Here is a 16,722-nt window from a genome sequence, read left to right on the forward strand (position 1 = left end):
TTCTCAAAGCGGGGTCCCTGGCGAGGGGGGGTTTCAGGTTGACCCCAAAAAAATCTGTTAATACAGCATCACAATCAATTTGAACCACTTTGTCCATATTGTGTACGTTGGCTATTCAAAAATAGCATGCAAGCTCACTTTGTGCTACACTGCTAAGCTTGTACATCTGCTATTTATTTTATTTTATATCGTATTTTAGCACAAACATCTCTTCTGAAGGTTCGTAGCACAAAACATTTTCAGATGGGGAGGGGATAGGTGTCTCTGGCCCAAATACGTAATCCATTTGTGAGGTCCACCGTCCTTGGCACGAGTAGGTCTGAGCTCTTACTCGAGTGCCGCGCTGCGAGCTTGCAGAGCTGCTATTTTTTTTAAAGTCGTGAAAATGTGTGCAAACCTTTGAAATCTTTTCAAATTTTGAAAAGATGTGACCACTTCTGATGAAAAGGTTTGAGCACCACTGACATAGAAACATAGGTTTAAAAAAAAACATAGAAGGATTTTAAATATTCAAAGACTTGCACACATTTTCACGATTAAAAATAAATAAATAGCAGATCTACAAGCTCGCAGCGCGGCACCGCTTAATATCTGCTATTTTTCAACAGTTAAAGCACAAAATAACACGTAATAATGCATTCCCAGTGTAAGTGGGTTAAACCCCCTCCTCCCCCTATGAAGAACATTCATGGAGGGCCCCGCAGTTAATCCTTGTACCCAAGGGCCCAGAATCTGGTCGTATACAGTAATCCCTGTTTTACGGGGACGCAAAGTCAAAAGAAAGATTATAACAACGTCACATGTTGGCGTCTTTGTGAGTCACGGGGGCCGCCAGGCCCCCCTCCTCTGCCGCGATGGGCCCCACCTCGGCCCCCCTCCTCCGGGGACCCCTCCTCCCGTGACACAGCAGGAGGTTGCGCGCAGAGCGCGAGATGCGCAGCAGCAGCTCCTTGAGGCCACGGCGGTACTCCTGGCGCACCAGGCAGTAGAGCACGGGGTTGAGGCAGCTGTTGGCGTGCGCCAGGCACACGGTCAGCGGGAAGGCGTACGCCTGCGTGTTGTAGAAGGCGGCGGTGAAGGGCACCAGGTCGAACTTGATGAGCACGCCCCACAGCGTCAGCGCCTGGTTGGGCAGCCAGCACACGAAGAAGGACAGCACCACCACCGTGACGGAGCGTGTGACCTGTGGGATGCGTGGAGGGTGGACAGAGTTACATTTCAGGGCCCTATTTTGCACATCTTAGTGTCAGGTCTTAGGACTTAGCTTAAGACCTGGAATTATTTCATACTTTTAGCTTTTGAAAAATAGTGTGCTGCGCTGCAAGCTTGTAGATCTTCTATTTTAGAAAAACATGAAAATCTAAAGTGAACATTTGTAACTCAAATATTTGCTTCTGGCCAGTGGCCAAATACCTATAATTCTAGGGGTCCTTGACATGAAAAACATCAAAAACCTTTGAAGGATTTAGAAGACATTTATAGAATCGGGTCAATACTGTATGTTCAAAGACTTGTACAAATTGTCACGACTTTTCTAACATTCAAATTTGTAGTCATATTTGTGTAATCTGAAGTATTTTAGCTTTAATCTAGTTTTTGCTGACTGAGATATCAAAGATTTTAGTCGACCAGATGTACAGTGTATTTTTGACGGGCCGTGATGCTCACAACAGCTCACTTGACTATTTCCGGAGCGCGACACCCGCAAACCAAGCATAAAATGACGTGTCTAAGTTCTACTGGATCTCTTCTCCACTAGTCATTTCCGTAATTTCTTTTGTCAACATTTGTATTTATTTGTGTGCTTGTAGATCGCCAATTGTCACTAGTTTAAATAGTTTTTAAAATGATAAATACAAAACGAACGGTTTCCACCCGACAATGACCAATATGCCGGGTGTTTCGAGGTGTCAACGAGCACTGACTGACCTTGGAGCGGCGGCGGTGGCGCCGTCTCTCGCACTCGGACTTGGGCAGCGGCGAGGCGGCGGCGGAGACGACGCTGCCCACGGCGCGGCGGCTCAGGATGAAGCGCAGCAGCAGGAGGTAGCACACGCTGATGACCACCAGGGGGACCAGGAAGCCCAGCAGCACCTTCTGCATCTGGTAAAGCCCCAGCAGCACCTGGGGGTCCCAGCGGCCCGAGTCGGAGAAACGCACCAGGCACAGCTCGTCGTCCGCCGACACCTGGCGGAAGGGAAATAGTTTTTCCCTTTAATACAGGGGTCTTCAATGTTTTCAGGCCAAGGACCCTTTTAGTTGAGAGAAGATGAAGCAGGGACCCCCACAACAATTTCATGATTACATATCGTCGTTGACCGGTGGAAACCTCGTATCTCCAAGTTTCAAATGTGTACGTTCTTTCGCAAAGCAAAGCCCTGCTTCATCATACAAGGCCGTCACACAAAAGTAGTGAAAACAGCCGATCTACAAGCACACAACGCCTCGCGGTGCGAGGCGTTGTGTGCTTGTTCACTAGATTAAATCATTTTTAAAATGATAAATGCAAAGGGTTTTGGACATACAAGGTTTTCACCCGACAACGACGATATAGTTTCATTTGACAGCACAATCATCAGTGTATTTTGGATTCATGTCAACGTGTGTTTTCAGATATTTAACCACTTGAACCGTCAAAACTTTCACTCCTTTCACTCTGTACTTAGTCTTCTCTTTTACCCTCTACACCAAACCTCTTTTACCCTCTACACACCGAACCTCTTTGCCGAAAATAGCCGTTCTACGAGCTCACAACACCTCGCACTGCGAGGCGTTGTTTTTCCTGGTGTTGTTTTTCCTGGTTCTCACAAGAGAACTTCTTGTACTTGCTTGCATTTCTTAATTAACAAGCATAATACTGGTTTAATTAAGTGTCAGTTTACTTTGTATGAAGTATGCGGTCGACACACGCTGACATTTTGCACCTTAATCTATACAACACACTGACATTTCCGTATGTCATATCAAATAGGTGAGTACAAGACAAGTGCTTTTTTTTCTCGCTTAATAGTTGTGTATTTTTTGGCTGTTTCATTACTGCAAGAGTGTGTGTGTGTGTGTGTGTGTGTGTGTGTGTGTGTGTGTGTGTGTGTGTGTGTGTGTGTGTGTGTGTGTGTGTGTGTGTGTGTGTGCGCGCGTGTGTGCGTGCCTGTGTGTGCCTGTGTGTGGACTTTTGTGTTTTTCTCTTTTCTTTTCTTTTTAGCACTTTATTCAACGTCCATAAGTATATCATGCACAGTCTGCTGCTATATGCACACACACACACACACACACACACACACACACACACACACATTCCTGTAGATTTAGATTTAGTCAAATAAAATGTTATGCTATTTAGTTGAAACTAGACTAAAAGTAAAACATTTCAGATTACTAAAACTGACCAAAACTAAAACTACACAACAATATTGGGTCAAAGCCCTGTACAGCTGTCAGCTGGTCCGGGAGCCTAGGCTCTTATATCCTGACTGTTTGCTGGCCATCTAACAGTAAACTGTCCATTAAAGCAGTGGTCCCAAACGTTTTAGGTCGAGACTCCAAAGAGAAATTAGACGTTTCCCCTGCACCCAAACTAGTGAAAATAGCAGATCTTCAAGTTTACAATGTGTCGCTTCACGCTGCGTTGTAAGCTTGTAGATCGTCTATTTTCGCTATTTTGGGTAATTTTATTAGATATTTTTCAAAGGAATTCCTTAGATTTTATGATTTTTTTAAAAAAAATGTTCGATTTTCATCCTAGAAAGTAGCTTTCCCCTTTAAAATTTTGAAATTACGAAAAGTGAAGGAAACTAAAAGAAAACAAAACAATTACTATTATATTTACTGGTGACCCTGACAAATGTATCGGCGACCAAAACAATGGCTCCCGACCCACTGTTTGGGAAACAGTGGGTTAAAGAGGCGGTGCCATAGTTTTGTTCTTTTTCTGGTTTTCATGTGTCTAGGACATTGATAGTACTTCATTAGACCCCCTGGTGTGGTTGTTATGAGCATTTATGTATTCCATTTGTATTTGGGATTTCTTCCTGGAGGCTGACACCCTGTGGGTCAAAAGTGCCAATCCAAAAACACTGATTTAATGACATCATATAATCATCCCATCCCCCTTTACCATTCACCCAACACTGTGGGTGTGGTTAACTTCAGATGGGTCACCACCCACCATGAAAACCAGGCATACTTAATGAACTGGTGGGTGTGGCCACATAAAAAACGAATTTTAACTCTTTCTGTACACTTTTTCAGAAGAAATCTTCCTCCTCGTATAATCATAATACCTGATAATCATATGTTAGGGGGGGGAAAATCATGGCACTGCAAAATGCCCCCCTCCCCCCCAAGGAAGTGCCGGTCAAAACGAACGCGGCCGGCGGACGCCATACCTGGACGGTGGTGGAGTAGATGGCGTTGGGCAGCGTGGCCACCAGCGCCACGCTCCAGATGGCCAGGCTGGCCCACTTGGCCCGTGCCAGCGCCGCGGGGCCCCCCGGCGCGCCGCCCGCCGTCCGCAGCGAGGAGGCCAGCGAGCGGTAGCGCGCCACGCTCATGGCCGTCAGGAAGAAGACGCTGGCGTACATGTTGAGCGCCGTCACGGAGCTGACCAGCTTGCACATGAGCCAGCCGAAGGGCCAGCGGAAGTCCAGTGCCGTGTCCACGGCCCAGAAGGGCAGCGTGAGCACGAACTGCAGGTCGGTGAGCGCCAGGCTCATGACGAAGCAGTCGATGGAGGAGACGTGGTGGAAATGCTGCGCCCCCCGGTGATGGTGGTGGCGCGAGTGCAACAGGAACAACGCCAGCAGGTTGCCCACCAGGCCCACCACGCACAACACCACGTAGACCAGGGCGATGAGCACTCGCACCTGTTGAACCAAAAAACACACACAAACATACGATTTAACACAGGGTTCTTCAACGTCTTCAAGCCAGGCAAGGACCCCTTAGTTGAGAGAGAGAGATGAAGCAGGGACCCTCACAACCTTTTCGTAGATTCCATATAGTTTCATCGTTTGACAGCACAATCAGTGTATTTTGGATTCATGTCAATTTGTGTTTTCAGATATTTAACCACTTGAACCATCAATACAATAATAAACGTAACCGTTCACTCTGTACTTAGTCTGCTCTCTACACCAAAGCTCTTTGCCGAAAATAGCCGATCTACAAGCTCACAACGCCTTAAAGTGTGAGGCGTTGTGAGCTCTTAGATATGCTATTTTTGGCTAAAGTTCTCCGAATAAGGTTCTCAAAACTAAGGTTCAAGTCGTTAATATAAAAAAGGAGAAAAAGGTTTCTATCACACGATTTGGAGGACCCCCTATAGTAACTCTGAGGACCCTCTAGGGGTCCCAGACCCCCTGTTGAAGACCCTTGATTTAACCAATTATATTAAAGGAGTAGTTCACCCCCAAAAAAATGTTTCTGTCGATTACTCACCCCATGGAGACTTGAGTTCAATAATATTGTTTAGTTTATCGATTAGTAATCGATAGAAAAAAAAGATGCATTTTGGGGGTGAACTACTCCTTTAAGACCTGAAAAATACAATGTCTTCTAAATCCTAATAGTTTTCTGGGGGAAAAAAAAACGTATGTTTCTTTATCTGTGGTGCTCAAAGTCTTTAATGTCAAGGACCCCCTAGAATTATTTTATTTGACCACTGAACCCCATCTCAAAATATTTTGTTTAAGGGACAAGAGAACACATTTTTAAGATTTTTCAAAAATAGCAGATCTACAAGTTGGAGTGCTGCGCTGTGAGCTTGTATATCTGCTATTTTTAAATAGTTAAAGCATAAAATAATGGTTAAAGTGGTTCAAATCTAAAGTGACACAGACGCGATTCACGTCTTAAGACCTGAAAAATACAATGTCTTGTCTTCTAAATCCTAATGGCTTTCTGTGGCGCTCAAAGTTTGTCAAGGACCCCCTAGAGAATGATATGTATTTGACTGCGGACCCCCATCTCTAAATATTCCAGGGACAAGAGAAAGAAAGATTTGAACACATTTTCAAGATTCTTCAAAAATAGCAGATCTACAAGCTTGCAGCGGGCACTCTGTGCCGCCAGACTACCCACCACCCATTCAACAGCAGATTTAAACAGTGTACCCACCTCCCACCACCCATTCAACAGCAGATTTAACATTGTACCCACCTCCCACCACCCATTCAACAGCAGATTTAACAGTGTACCCACCTCCCACCACCCATTCAACAGCAGATTTAACAGTGTACCCACCTCCCACCACCCATTCAACAGCAGATTTAACAGTGTACCCACCTCCCACCACCCATTCAACAGCAGATTTAACATTGTACCCACCTCCCACCACCCATTCAACAGCAGATTTAACAGTGTACCCACCTCCCACCACCCATTCGGCAACAGATTTATGGCCACAGGTTCTTTCCAACGCTTGCCACCACCGACGTCGGTGCTGTGGAGAGCTACCTATACGTTTTGGGAAGGTGACCGACCGACCGACCCACCACTGGCTGGCTGGCTGGCTGGCTGGCTGGCTGGCTGAATGACTGACTGACTGACTGACTGACTGGCTGGCTGACTGACTGACTGACCCCTGGCTGGCTGGCTGGCTGACTGGCTGGCTGGCTGGCTGGCTTACTGACCTACTGACCTACTGACTGGCTGCGTAACTAAATGGTGCATTTATACAGCGCCTTTATCCAAGGCACTTTACAGAGATTGTGCATTACATTCGCCCATTCACACACACATTCATAGAGGAAACCATGCAAGGCACCAACCTGCTCACCGGGAGCAACGAAGGGTTCAGGGTCTTGCTCAGGGACTCTTCCACACTCGGGGGGAGCCCAAGATTGAACTGGGAACCGTTCGGGAAACCTCTGTGTTCTAATGACGGTTTCTCTACCCCTGAGCCATCGCCGCCCCTCTAAAAACATGAGAACAAATGACCAGGGTATGCATGGTGGTCATATCCAGGTGCTACTGTGACCCCTCCCTAACAGAGAAGCATCTATGCCAGATTTTCTCACCCTATATTTTCCCCACCAGATTCCGAAGCAGCCACTGGCTGGGAGCCTTGGAGCCAGCTGCGACGCCACACTGCCCAAACTCCAACCCTTGGCCCCCTTACCCCTGGCTGACAACTTGCCGATGCCCCTACGGCCTACCTTCGAAACCCTTAGCCCTTCACCCTAGCTGCTCCTACACCACAGGCCTGCCTTTTAATGGTCCCAATCTGGCTGGGACTTTAGACCTGTATAGCCTACTCTGTCCGATGCTTATTTTCACCATTACTTTGAGTGAAACTGGTCGTCTTAACTCTGACTCTATACTCCAGCGCTGAGCACACGTCGGCTGCCAGCAGACAACAGAAAAGCTCTAAGCCGCAAAAAAACAGTTTTATGGAAACGCCACTAGTGTGGTAGGCCTACAACCGTCAATCGGGTATGGCAAGGTATGGCAGCTGCCATACCTTGGCTCCAGGGGCGAACATTTTTAATGTACTTCTTAATAAAGTAATCATCATCATCATCATCATGCCTGTTGCTAAGGTATGGCAACATGACTGGTGTCTTGCGCGTAGTCATGTTGCCATACCTTAGCTTTTGCTGAACTGACACCACTGACCGGTTCCAAATGTGATGGAACCGATTCCGGTTCTTCAATGTCGCATTCACACCCTCTGGTTTCCGGTTCCCAACCCTAGTTGAGCTTGTAGATCTGCTATCTTTTGCCGTACAACAAAACACCAAATCTGGCTTTTCTCATTTGACGTCACAACAGACAGCAGGCTAATTAATTCATTAAGAGCATCAATTAATTAATGTAAGACATTTACTAACAGTGGGCACGCATGCATGCACAGTTGCACACACACACACACACACACACACACACACACACACACACACACACACACACATTGATGGGAGGGGGAGACAGAGACAAAATAAGTTGGGAACTTTAATTAGATCTTAGAAAAATTAGAAAAATATATATGTTCAATGTTATTTGATATTATGGAAGTGGATTTGTTTATTTTTAAAGCTCATAATATGATCCTCTTCTGTTGAGTGTGATGCATGCAAGGTTGTCAACACATTGGAATAATCAGTGGTGTAAAGTATAATGGTGTAATTGATTCCAGATGGAGAAACAAATTCATTCGCGTAAAAGGTCAAGTTTATTAGGTAATGAAGGCTCAAGTGGTTAAATATCGGAAAACACAAATTGACATGAATCCAAAATACACTGACAATTGTGCTGTCAAACGATGAAACTATATGGAAAGCAAATATTATTGAACCCATGTCTCTCTATGGGGTGAGTATTATAGGGGGGAAAAGGCATTTTGGGGGTGAACTCCTTTAAGTACGTATCTCCAATATTTTTACTTTTACTCAAGTATGTTTTGAATACGAAACTTGTACGTTTGTAACAGGCTATTTCTTACTTTTACTTAAGATCACATGGATCACTTCAGCCACACACATGTATGCACACACACACACACACACACACGCACGCACGCACGCACGCATGGATGCAAGCTCGCTCGCACGCACGCACGCACGCACACACACACACACACACACATGCACGTGAACACACACACACACACACACGCACGCACGCACGCACGCACGCACACACACACACACACACACACTCTCACACACGCACGCACACGCACACACACACACACACGCACACACACACACACACACACACACACACACACACACACGCACACACAATGAAATACAGCACCCTCCCCCTTACACTTTCACACACCTACGTACCTCAATATATTAACATAGTCTAGTGGTATTTCTGAAAAATGTGATTGTTAGAGGCATTTTGGGGTAAAAGTTGGTAACCAGTCTATTTTACACAATTCAAGGGTGCTGAATCTGAAAAAAATGGTTACCAAGCAAAATTTTGAGTTTTTGACCTTCTAATTTGCATAACAAAATAGCTGCAGAATTGTCAATCTTAAACTATTTCTTCAAGGGATATTTCACTTTCAAAAAACCTTTAGTAATTTTATCGTCTAATCAAGCTTTTGGGAACACCCAGGACAGTTTTTGAGTTGTTTGATTCAGTTTAGATTTAGATATTTGATATTCAATTTATCAGACACGCCCCCTTCCTATACAAACCCATTGTAACTTCAAACATTTTAACCATGATAGATTTAATGAGAACACCCGTCCTTTTTTCTGGTGACTCCTGATATGCTCCTAATACGTGAGCAGGTTATGTTTTGTCAATAACATTTTTCATTTATCTTTAATAAGTTCTTAATTGTATTTTATTTATTTCATTTTCCCAAATAATTATAGAAAATAAACTAAAAAGGTTATCGAAAGAACACTACCTGTTTGTGTATTAGAAGGGCATCAGGAGTCACCAGAAAAAAGAATGGATGTTTTCATTGAATCTATCATGGTTAAAATGTTTTATTTTTATTTAAAATAGATATTTCACTTAAATACAAAAACATTTAACCATGATAGATTCAATGAAAACACCCATCCTTTTTTTCTGGTGACTCCTGACGCCCTCTTAATACACGAACAGGCAGTGTTTTTCGATAACTTTTTTAGTTTCTTTTTAATAATTATTTGGGAAAATGAAAAATAAATAAATACAAAAAATACATTATTAAAAAGAAATGAAAGGATTATCGAAAGAACACGACCTGCTCACGTATTAGGAGGGCGTCAGGAGTCACCAGAAAAAAGGATGGGTGTTTTCATTAAATCTATCATGGTTAAAATGGAGTTTGAAGTTACGATGGGTTTGTATAGGAAGGGGGCGTGTCTGATACAATTAATATCAAATATCTAAATATAAACTGAATCAAGCAACTCAAAAACTGTCCTGGGTGTTTGCAAAACCCAGATTATATGATAAAATAATGAAAAGTTTTTTGAAAGAGAAATATTGCTTGAATAAATAGTTCAAAATGTACAATTCGGTAGCCACTTTGTTATGCAAATTAGAAGGTCAAAAACTAAAGATTTTGATTGGTAACCAGGTTTTTCAGATTCTGCACCCCTGAGTTATGTAAAATGGCCTGGTTACCCACTTTTACCCCCAAATGCCTCTAACCTGCTTATAGAAGGCCTTTTTTCCAGAATTTCCTGGAAATTCTGGAATTAGCACTGCACGCACACACACAAACACACGCACACGCACGCACACGCACACACACACACCTCAGAAATGTGTCTCCCATACATTGTTACTGTATGGGAGAAAGATAACAAAACAATATGGCTGGCTGGCTGGCTGGCTGGCTGGCTGACTGACTGACTGACTGACTGACTGACTGACTGACTGACTGACCCCATTTGTATTGACATAAAATTTGCATGACCATATCATTGCTATAGTAGGGTCAATTATAGGGTCTGTAACTCTGAGAGTGTGGAAATGGAACCCCTTTTGTCCCCTTTTTTTCTTCCTTTTTATACAAATTTAAAAAGAACTGCCAATATGGATAAAAACACAATTTAAGCCAAGAGCTTGTTTCCATTGTGGTCCATTTGAACATTATTTTCAAGATTAGAAAACTTGATGAAAAAAAAAGAAGCTACACCTATAAAATGAAATACCTCAACAACATAGGACTAGGTCTTAGTATACTCTCTAGAACAGAGAGAGAGAGAGAGAGAGAGAGAGAGAGGCAGACAGACAGACAGACAGACAGACAGACAGACAGACAGACAGACAGACAGACAGACAGGCAGGCAGACAGACAGACAGACAGAGAGAGAGAGAGAGAGAGAGCGCCACCTACCGCCAGGTTGGCGCTGTCTCCGTGCAGCTCCACGGAGGACTCCTTGGAGAGCAGCTGGAGCCAGCAGTTCAGCGACATGTTGAGCGCCGCCTCCCCGCTGTCGCTCGCCTGGTCCGGGCTGCCGTCGCAGAGCCCCGCCGGACCCCCTGGAGGAACCATCCCCAGCAGCAGCTGCTGAAGAGAATAGTTGCCGTACATCGTTGCTGTAGCAGCAGCGGAGCCGGGAGGAAGAGTCAGCGATCTGTTGTTTCCCAAAAGCCAATGATATTCATGAAGAGGATCTAACTAAAAGAAAGTTGCCAGAGTAATGCCATCCATCGTTGACTAGGCTATCATTATCTTCCAATGTGGACTGACTTGTGGACATTTTTTAATCGATGATTTCAAGTGATCAAATATTTCATTAGAGATGATTAAGGTGTAATCGCTGCTGATATGAACGTGGTGTGATATATATTAAATCCTGCTCGCTAGCAGTCTCCAGTCAGGGTCGGTCCGCGTCCTGTGCGTGTTGTTCTTGTGTGAGGCTCGTCCGCGAAGCGCTCTTTATACCATGGACCATTGGTGACGGTTTGCGCATCACGCGCGCACTGTTACGCACTGAACCAACGTGTTTGATCCAGAGGCAGGCAGTGATGGATCATGGAAGGAGTAACTGCCTATTGTAGAAATGATCTGTTAGTTTGGTATGCAAGATGAAGCCACTTGAGTAAAAAGTTCCTATAATTTCTGCATATAAATATACTTAAATGTACCACAATTAAAAGTGGGCTATTATGCAGAAATTGGCAGAATGTCCCATTTCACAAGTTTACAAATAATGTGTATAAAAAATCCTTTTAAAAAAAGGACAATATTGCAAAGTGACACATATTGTGATAATAATAATTCAATTATTCTTTGTATTTAACAATTCAAATCTAAGTAACCAGTTAGTGTTCAAACAATTAAATGCAATTCAAAGGATCTTAATTGGCATGAGAAAATATACCTTTACATTGCCAAATAAAGTGTTGAACTATTATAAATAAATACATATGTCTCAAGTCTGCAGGTTTTCAGAATAGCCTATGCATGACACTGATATACTAGCCCAGTGGTTCTCAACCTGTGGTTCGGGACCCCCAGGGGGGTCGCCAAATTATTGTGGGGGGTCCCCAGATGATTAGCTTAAAATGCAACATTGTATTCTCACTCAAATAGGGTATCTGCACATTTCTAAAGTGACAATTTAAGAACTTTAAAGTCAAATTGTCAAATATTAGAAGCAGAAATTGTGAAAATAGCAGATCTACATGCTCACAACACCTTGCCTTGCCAGGCGTTGTGAGCATGTAGATTGGCTATTTTCACAATGGAATAGATCGAGTCAAACTAAATGTAATGCCAACTCCTACAATTCCAAGTGCTTGTGCAGGGTGGGGGGGGGGGGGGGGGGGGGGGGGGGTCCCCAGTTAAAATATTTTGGGGGTCGCGGCCTGAAAAGGTTGGGAACCACTGTACTATCCTACGATTTACTAGTCCAACCATTATTAGTGGTTCTCAAATGTTTTATTTGAAAGGACAACTTTAACTCTGAGTGTTCAAATGGAACCAAATGGACCCGTAAAGCCGGCACCTTCTCTAATTCCAGGATAAAACATATCCCCCCCTTAATCTGCCTTTTATCATGAATGTAGGCCTAGATCCCTGGTTTGGTGGATTTCTGTCGCCCCTCTTCAGAGATCCCAGGAGTCATCCCGACCCCTCGATCCCCACAGCTAAAACGGGGCTAAATACAAGACAGACAAAAGCGCTAATTTTCACTGCTCCAAAGGCACTTTTTTCTACACAAATCTTCTATTTATAGTTTCAAGTGACGCTGTAGCCTGCGGTTAAACCCCCAATAGGCTCTATGCATATACGCCATTTTGTTCTACTTCCGGGCCTCTTTCGACTTCCTTCTCAAGTGTCACTGATGATACTAATTAAGGCTCTGTTTGATTTATTGTACAGTGGTTCTTTAATTTCAAGGACCCCCATAACTCTATTCAAATGGAATCAACAAATGGAAGCAAATGGACCCTTGCGGGTCCATTTGCTTCCATTTGTACACTCACTCAAGGACACTTTGAGACCCACCGGTGTAGCAGAGTGTTCCAGTGAGCCAACATGCACAATATGAACTGGGCATTGTTTACATCAGGTATACATCCAGAGAATATAAGAAATGAAGTCTCGCCCGTCTTGCGAGATTTCTGGTTACATTATTTCCATGAATATATTATTTATTATTATTACAGCCAGTATATACACAACAAGGCATTGTGGTGTAAATAAATACAAAAAGAAAGCAGAAGAATATAATCTAGCTAGTCCGTTATCGGTTGATCGCTAGAATCTAGTAATATGAATGAGTAGAAAAATAAACTTCCTGTGGTCATAAGGTAATTCTATTACCTTATTTATTTTTAGGTAAGTTTATGCTGGTGAGGCATTGCACATAATTTCAGAATGTCTTGAGGAAAATATGATTATTTTGTGTTTATAGCCTAGATTGTTTGCAAATAAAAAATAAATGTCAAAGTTATTTTGTAAGTAATTCCATGAATAAATAATAAATACAATCGAAGAAATGTCTTGAAGAAAATAAAAATAAATAAGGTAATAGAATTACCTTACGACCACAGGAAGTCAGTTATATGCTTTGTTATTTTTCCTTCTCATTCATATTACTAGATTCTAGCGATCAACAGACTAACTAGATTATATCATTATTATTATTATTATTTATACCATGATGCCTTGTTGTGTATATACTGGCTGTAATAACTCCAGCAGAAAGCTTTCTTTGCGCTAAAGAAATCAAGCTAAAAGCATATAGGAACCGGAAATCTCACGATGTCTTCTTCTCTTGAAGTAAATACTTCCCACAGTTCAGGATGTGGAATGCTATTGGGGGTTTAACTGCAGGCTACAGCTTCACTTGGAACTATAAATAGAAGATTTATGAAGAAAAAAGTGCCTTTGGAGCAGTGAAAATTAGCACTTTTGTCTGTCTTGTATTTAGCCCCGTTTTAGCTGTGGGGAGGGCTCGGGATGACTCCTGGGATCTCTGAAGAGGGGCGACTATAACAGAAATCCACCAAACCAGGTATGTACATTCATGATAAAAGGCAGATTAAGGGGGGGGATATGTTATCCTGGAATTATCCTGATAGCACAGGGCAGGGATGTGCTGGGCCCCTGATTCAGCCCGGGAAAAAGAGTTGGAGAGGCCCTCGTTGCGAGTAGCAGCAGCGCTATAGAGAGAGATCTCTCTCTATAGCGCTGCTGCTACTCAAAGATTTGCCATTTCAGATCATGACAAGTGACAAGCCAGTGGGCCAGTTACATGAGTTATATTTTGTCGTTGTCGGGTGGAAACCTTGTATACGTCCAAAACCGTTTGTTTTGTATTTATCATTTAAAAAATGATTTAATCTAGTGAAAACAGCCGATCTACAAGCACACAACGCCTCGCGGTGCGAGGCGTTGTGTGCTTGTAGATCTGCTGTTTTCACTACTTTTGTGTGACGGCCTTGTATGATGAAGCAGGGCTTTGCTTTGCGAAACAATTTACAAATGTGAAACTTGGAGATACAAGGTTTCTGCCCTACAGTGACGATTTACTTTGTTGGCCGCCCAGCCCCCAAAATGGAACAAAGGCCGACATTTTATTTTGAATTTTTTTCCCAATGGCCAGCACGTCCCTGGCACAGGGATTCCAGGGCACTCTTCTCAGTGTAAAGAAAAAAACAAACAATACTTTTTGCACTTTCACAAATCACTGCTTGCACATTCATGCTGTGCCGCTGCACATTGCTGCTAAATGTACATATTTGTGAATCAAAATGAAAATGGTCCCCCCATTCACCTACTGTGTATCTCAGGCTCCTTTCACACTTTTAAGGCACATGTTTTGACGAGGCAAGCTTGCTCTAAGCTTTCTTTAAGGACGTCCTTAAGCCACAGAGCAAGCTTTCCTCGTCAAAACATACTGACAACAATAAGGGCCAGTCTATCCCTGTTTCACAATACACTACTAGACCTCTGGGAGTTGGGTTTCTGAGGTGGAGCGCAACACCTAGCATCAGATTCATTCTGAGGCTCCTTTACCTATAGGGGAAGGCGAGAGGTAAAGCACCGTTCAATTCATTCCCTATGGAAGTCAAGTCAGGTGCCATGGCATTGGTCCGAAAAATCATTGTTAGTCAGAATCGGGTGATGTTAACCTGGTGACAAATACTATGCCTAAACCTAAACCTAACCCTAACCTCTGTAAAACTATGCCTAAACTTAACCCAAACCCCAACCCTAACCTCAGTAAAACTATGCCTAACCCTAACCTCAGTAAAAACTATGCCTAAACCTAACCCTAAAACCTAACCCTTACTAAATTCGGACTAATGAGATGTAGGACTAATGTGATTTCGGACTTATGGGCTGTCCCCGACAAGATCCTCTCCGACCCACTTACCTAATAATCAATTAATTGTGTAGCCATAGTAAAAATGGAACCAAATGCCATGGACCCTTAAGGGCTCTTTAGATTTATGAGGGTAATTGTTTGAGAAGCACTATCCATGGCCACGTTTAGACAATAATGGTCACTAGAGAAAAATGTTTTCCATTTACACGGCAACAGCATGTTGTCCACCTCGCCTCGCCTCTGAGGTCATGGCTCTTACATTGGTGTAAACCAGCGGTTCTCAAACTATGGGCCCCGACCCAAAATGGGGTCGCGGGGAGGTGCCATTGGGGTCGCAATTGGCTACCAAAAAAATATCAAGAAACGTTAAAGAAAAAGTAAAGAAAAGGGAACGTTGTTGCAACAAACGTGAAGAGGTCGCCTTGACTCCTCTCTCTCTCACACACACACACACACACACACACACACACACACACACACACACACACACACACACACACACACACACACACCTCTAACACTGTGCGAGTGTAGCAACAACTGGAGACAAGACGACACAGAGAGGCACACACAAGCGCAGCTAGTAGGCTGAGGCACACAGGAGCTGATTTTGCTCAGTGGTTCATTTACTTGGGAATTATGTTCAATACGAGTGCGAGCTAGTGTTTTTTTGTTACTCCTGGAGCGAGGGGTTAACAGTCTATCGGATCTGCATGGTTACATCTGTACCCTCGCGGAGTTACATTTAAAGGTATATTCAGTGATTGTATTTCATTCAAATAAAAATATAATTGGTACATTTTCCATTCATTCTCCTCACTAGAATGTGTGCTGACCATATAAGGACTTCCACCATGGTCCGTGTTACGAGCATAGCTAGATTTGGTTTTCAGGGGTGGCCAGCCAGTCCTCGACCAATCAGGGTAGAGTATGGCCGTAGAAGTTATGTTATGATGTTTAATTATGATGGTCAAAATAAAAGTTTTGAGAACCACAGTCGCTCTGAATTAAGAACGTCTGCTAAATGCCTAGACTGTAAACTACTGAACTCTTAAAATGCCACAGTCTCACAGAACATTATAATGGTGTAAAAAATCTATAAAAAATGTAACATTTCCACGCTGTAAGGCCAGTAAGGGACAAGATGACCCCCGGCCACTTGCATTATCACTGAATACACCTTTAACCCCTGTTGGAAATTTGCATTGAAAACTGTACCAACTGTGGCAACTAGGGTGGCAATTCATTGTCTTAATGGCAAGATGGCCGCCGTGTGAATATGGTCTATGCATGCGTGACTGCTCTATCTGGCAGCGTGTCAGACCGCCACCGAGCCACCTGGCATGCATGCTATCCTACAGCGCTGTCAATCACTGTTGCGTCTCCAGCGTAAACGCAGAATAAAAAGAGAGAACGCAACGGCACTTTGACGCTTTCTGTTCGGATCGTTAGCGTGTAAACAAGAACTTAGAATAGA

The 16,722-nt window shown here is 43.4% G+C and overlaps 1 protein-coding gene across 1 annotated transcript; it reads right to left on the minus strand.

Moving 5' to 3' along the window:
• Positions 1 to 796: 796 nt before the first annotated feature.
• On the minus strand, positions 797 to 10,993 carry LOC308284782 (relaxin-3 receptor 1-like; the record flags this gene model as incomplete). Its single annotated transcript, XM_080725509.1, has 4 exons — positions 797 to 1,183; positions 1,930 to 2,187; positions 4,386 to 4,862; positions 10,796 to 10,993. The coding sequence occupies 4 exons, from the start codon at positions 10,991 to 10,993 to the stop codon at positions 797 to 799; spliced, it is 1,320 nt and encodes a 439-aa protein (XP_080581635.1).
• Between the last annotated feature and the right edge of the window lie 5,729 nt (positions 10,994 to 16,722).

The sequence above is a fragment of the Nannobrachium achirus genome (genome assembly GCF_963921795.1).
Source record: "Nannobrachium achirus genome assembly, chromosome: 5".
Lineage (NCBI taxonomy): Eukaryota > Metazoa > Chordata > Actinopteri > Myctophiformes > Myctophidae > Nannobrachium > Nannobrachium achirus.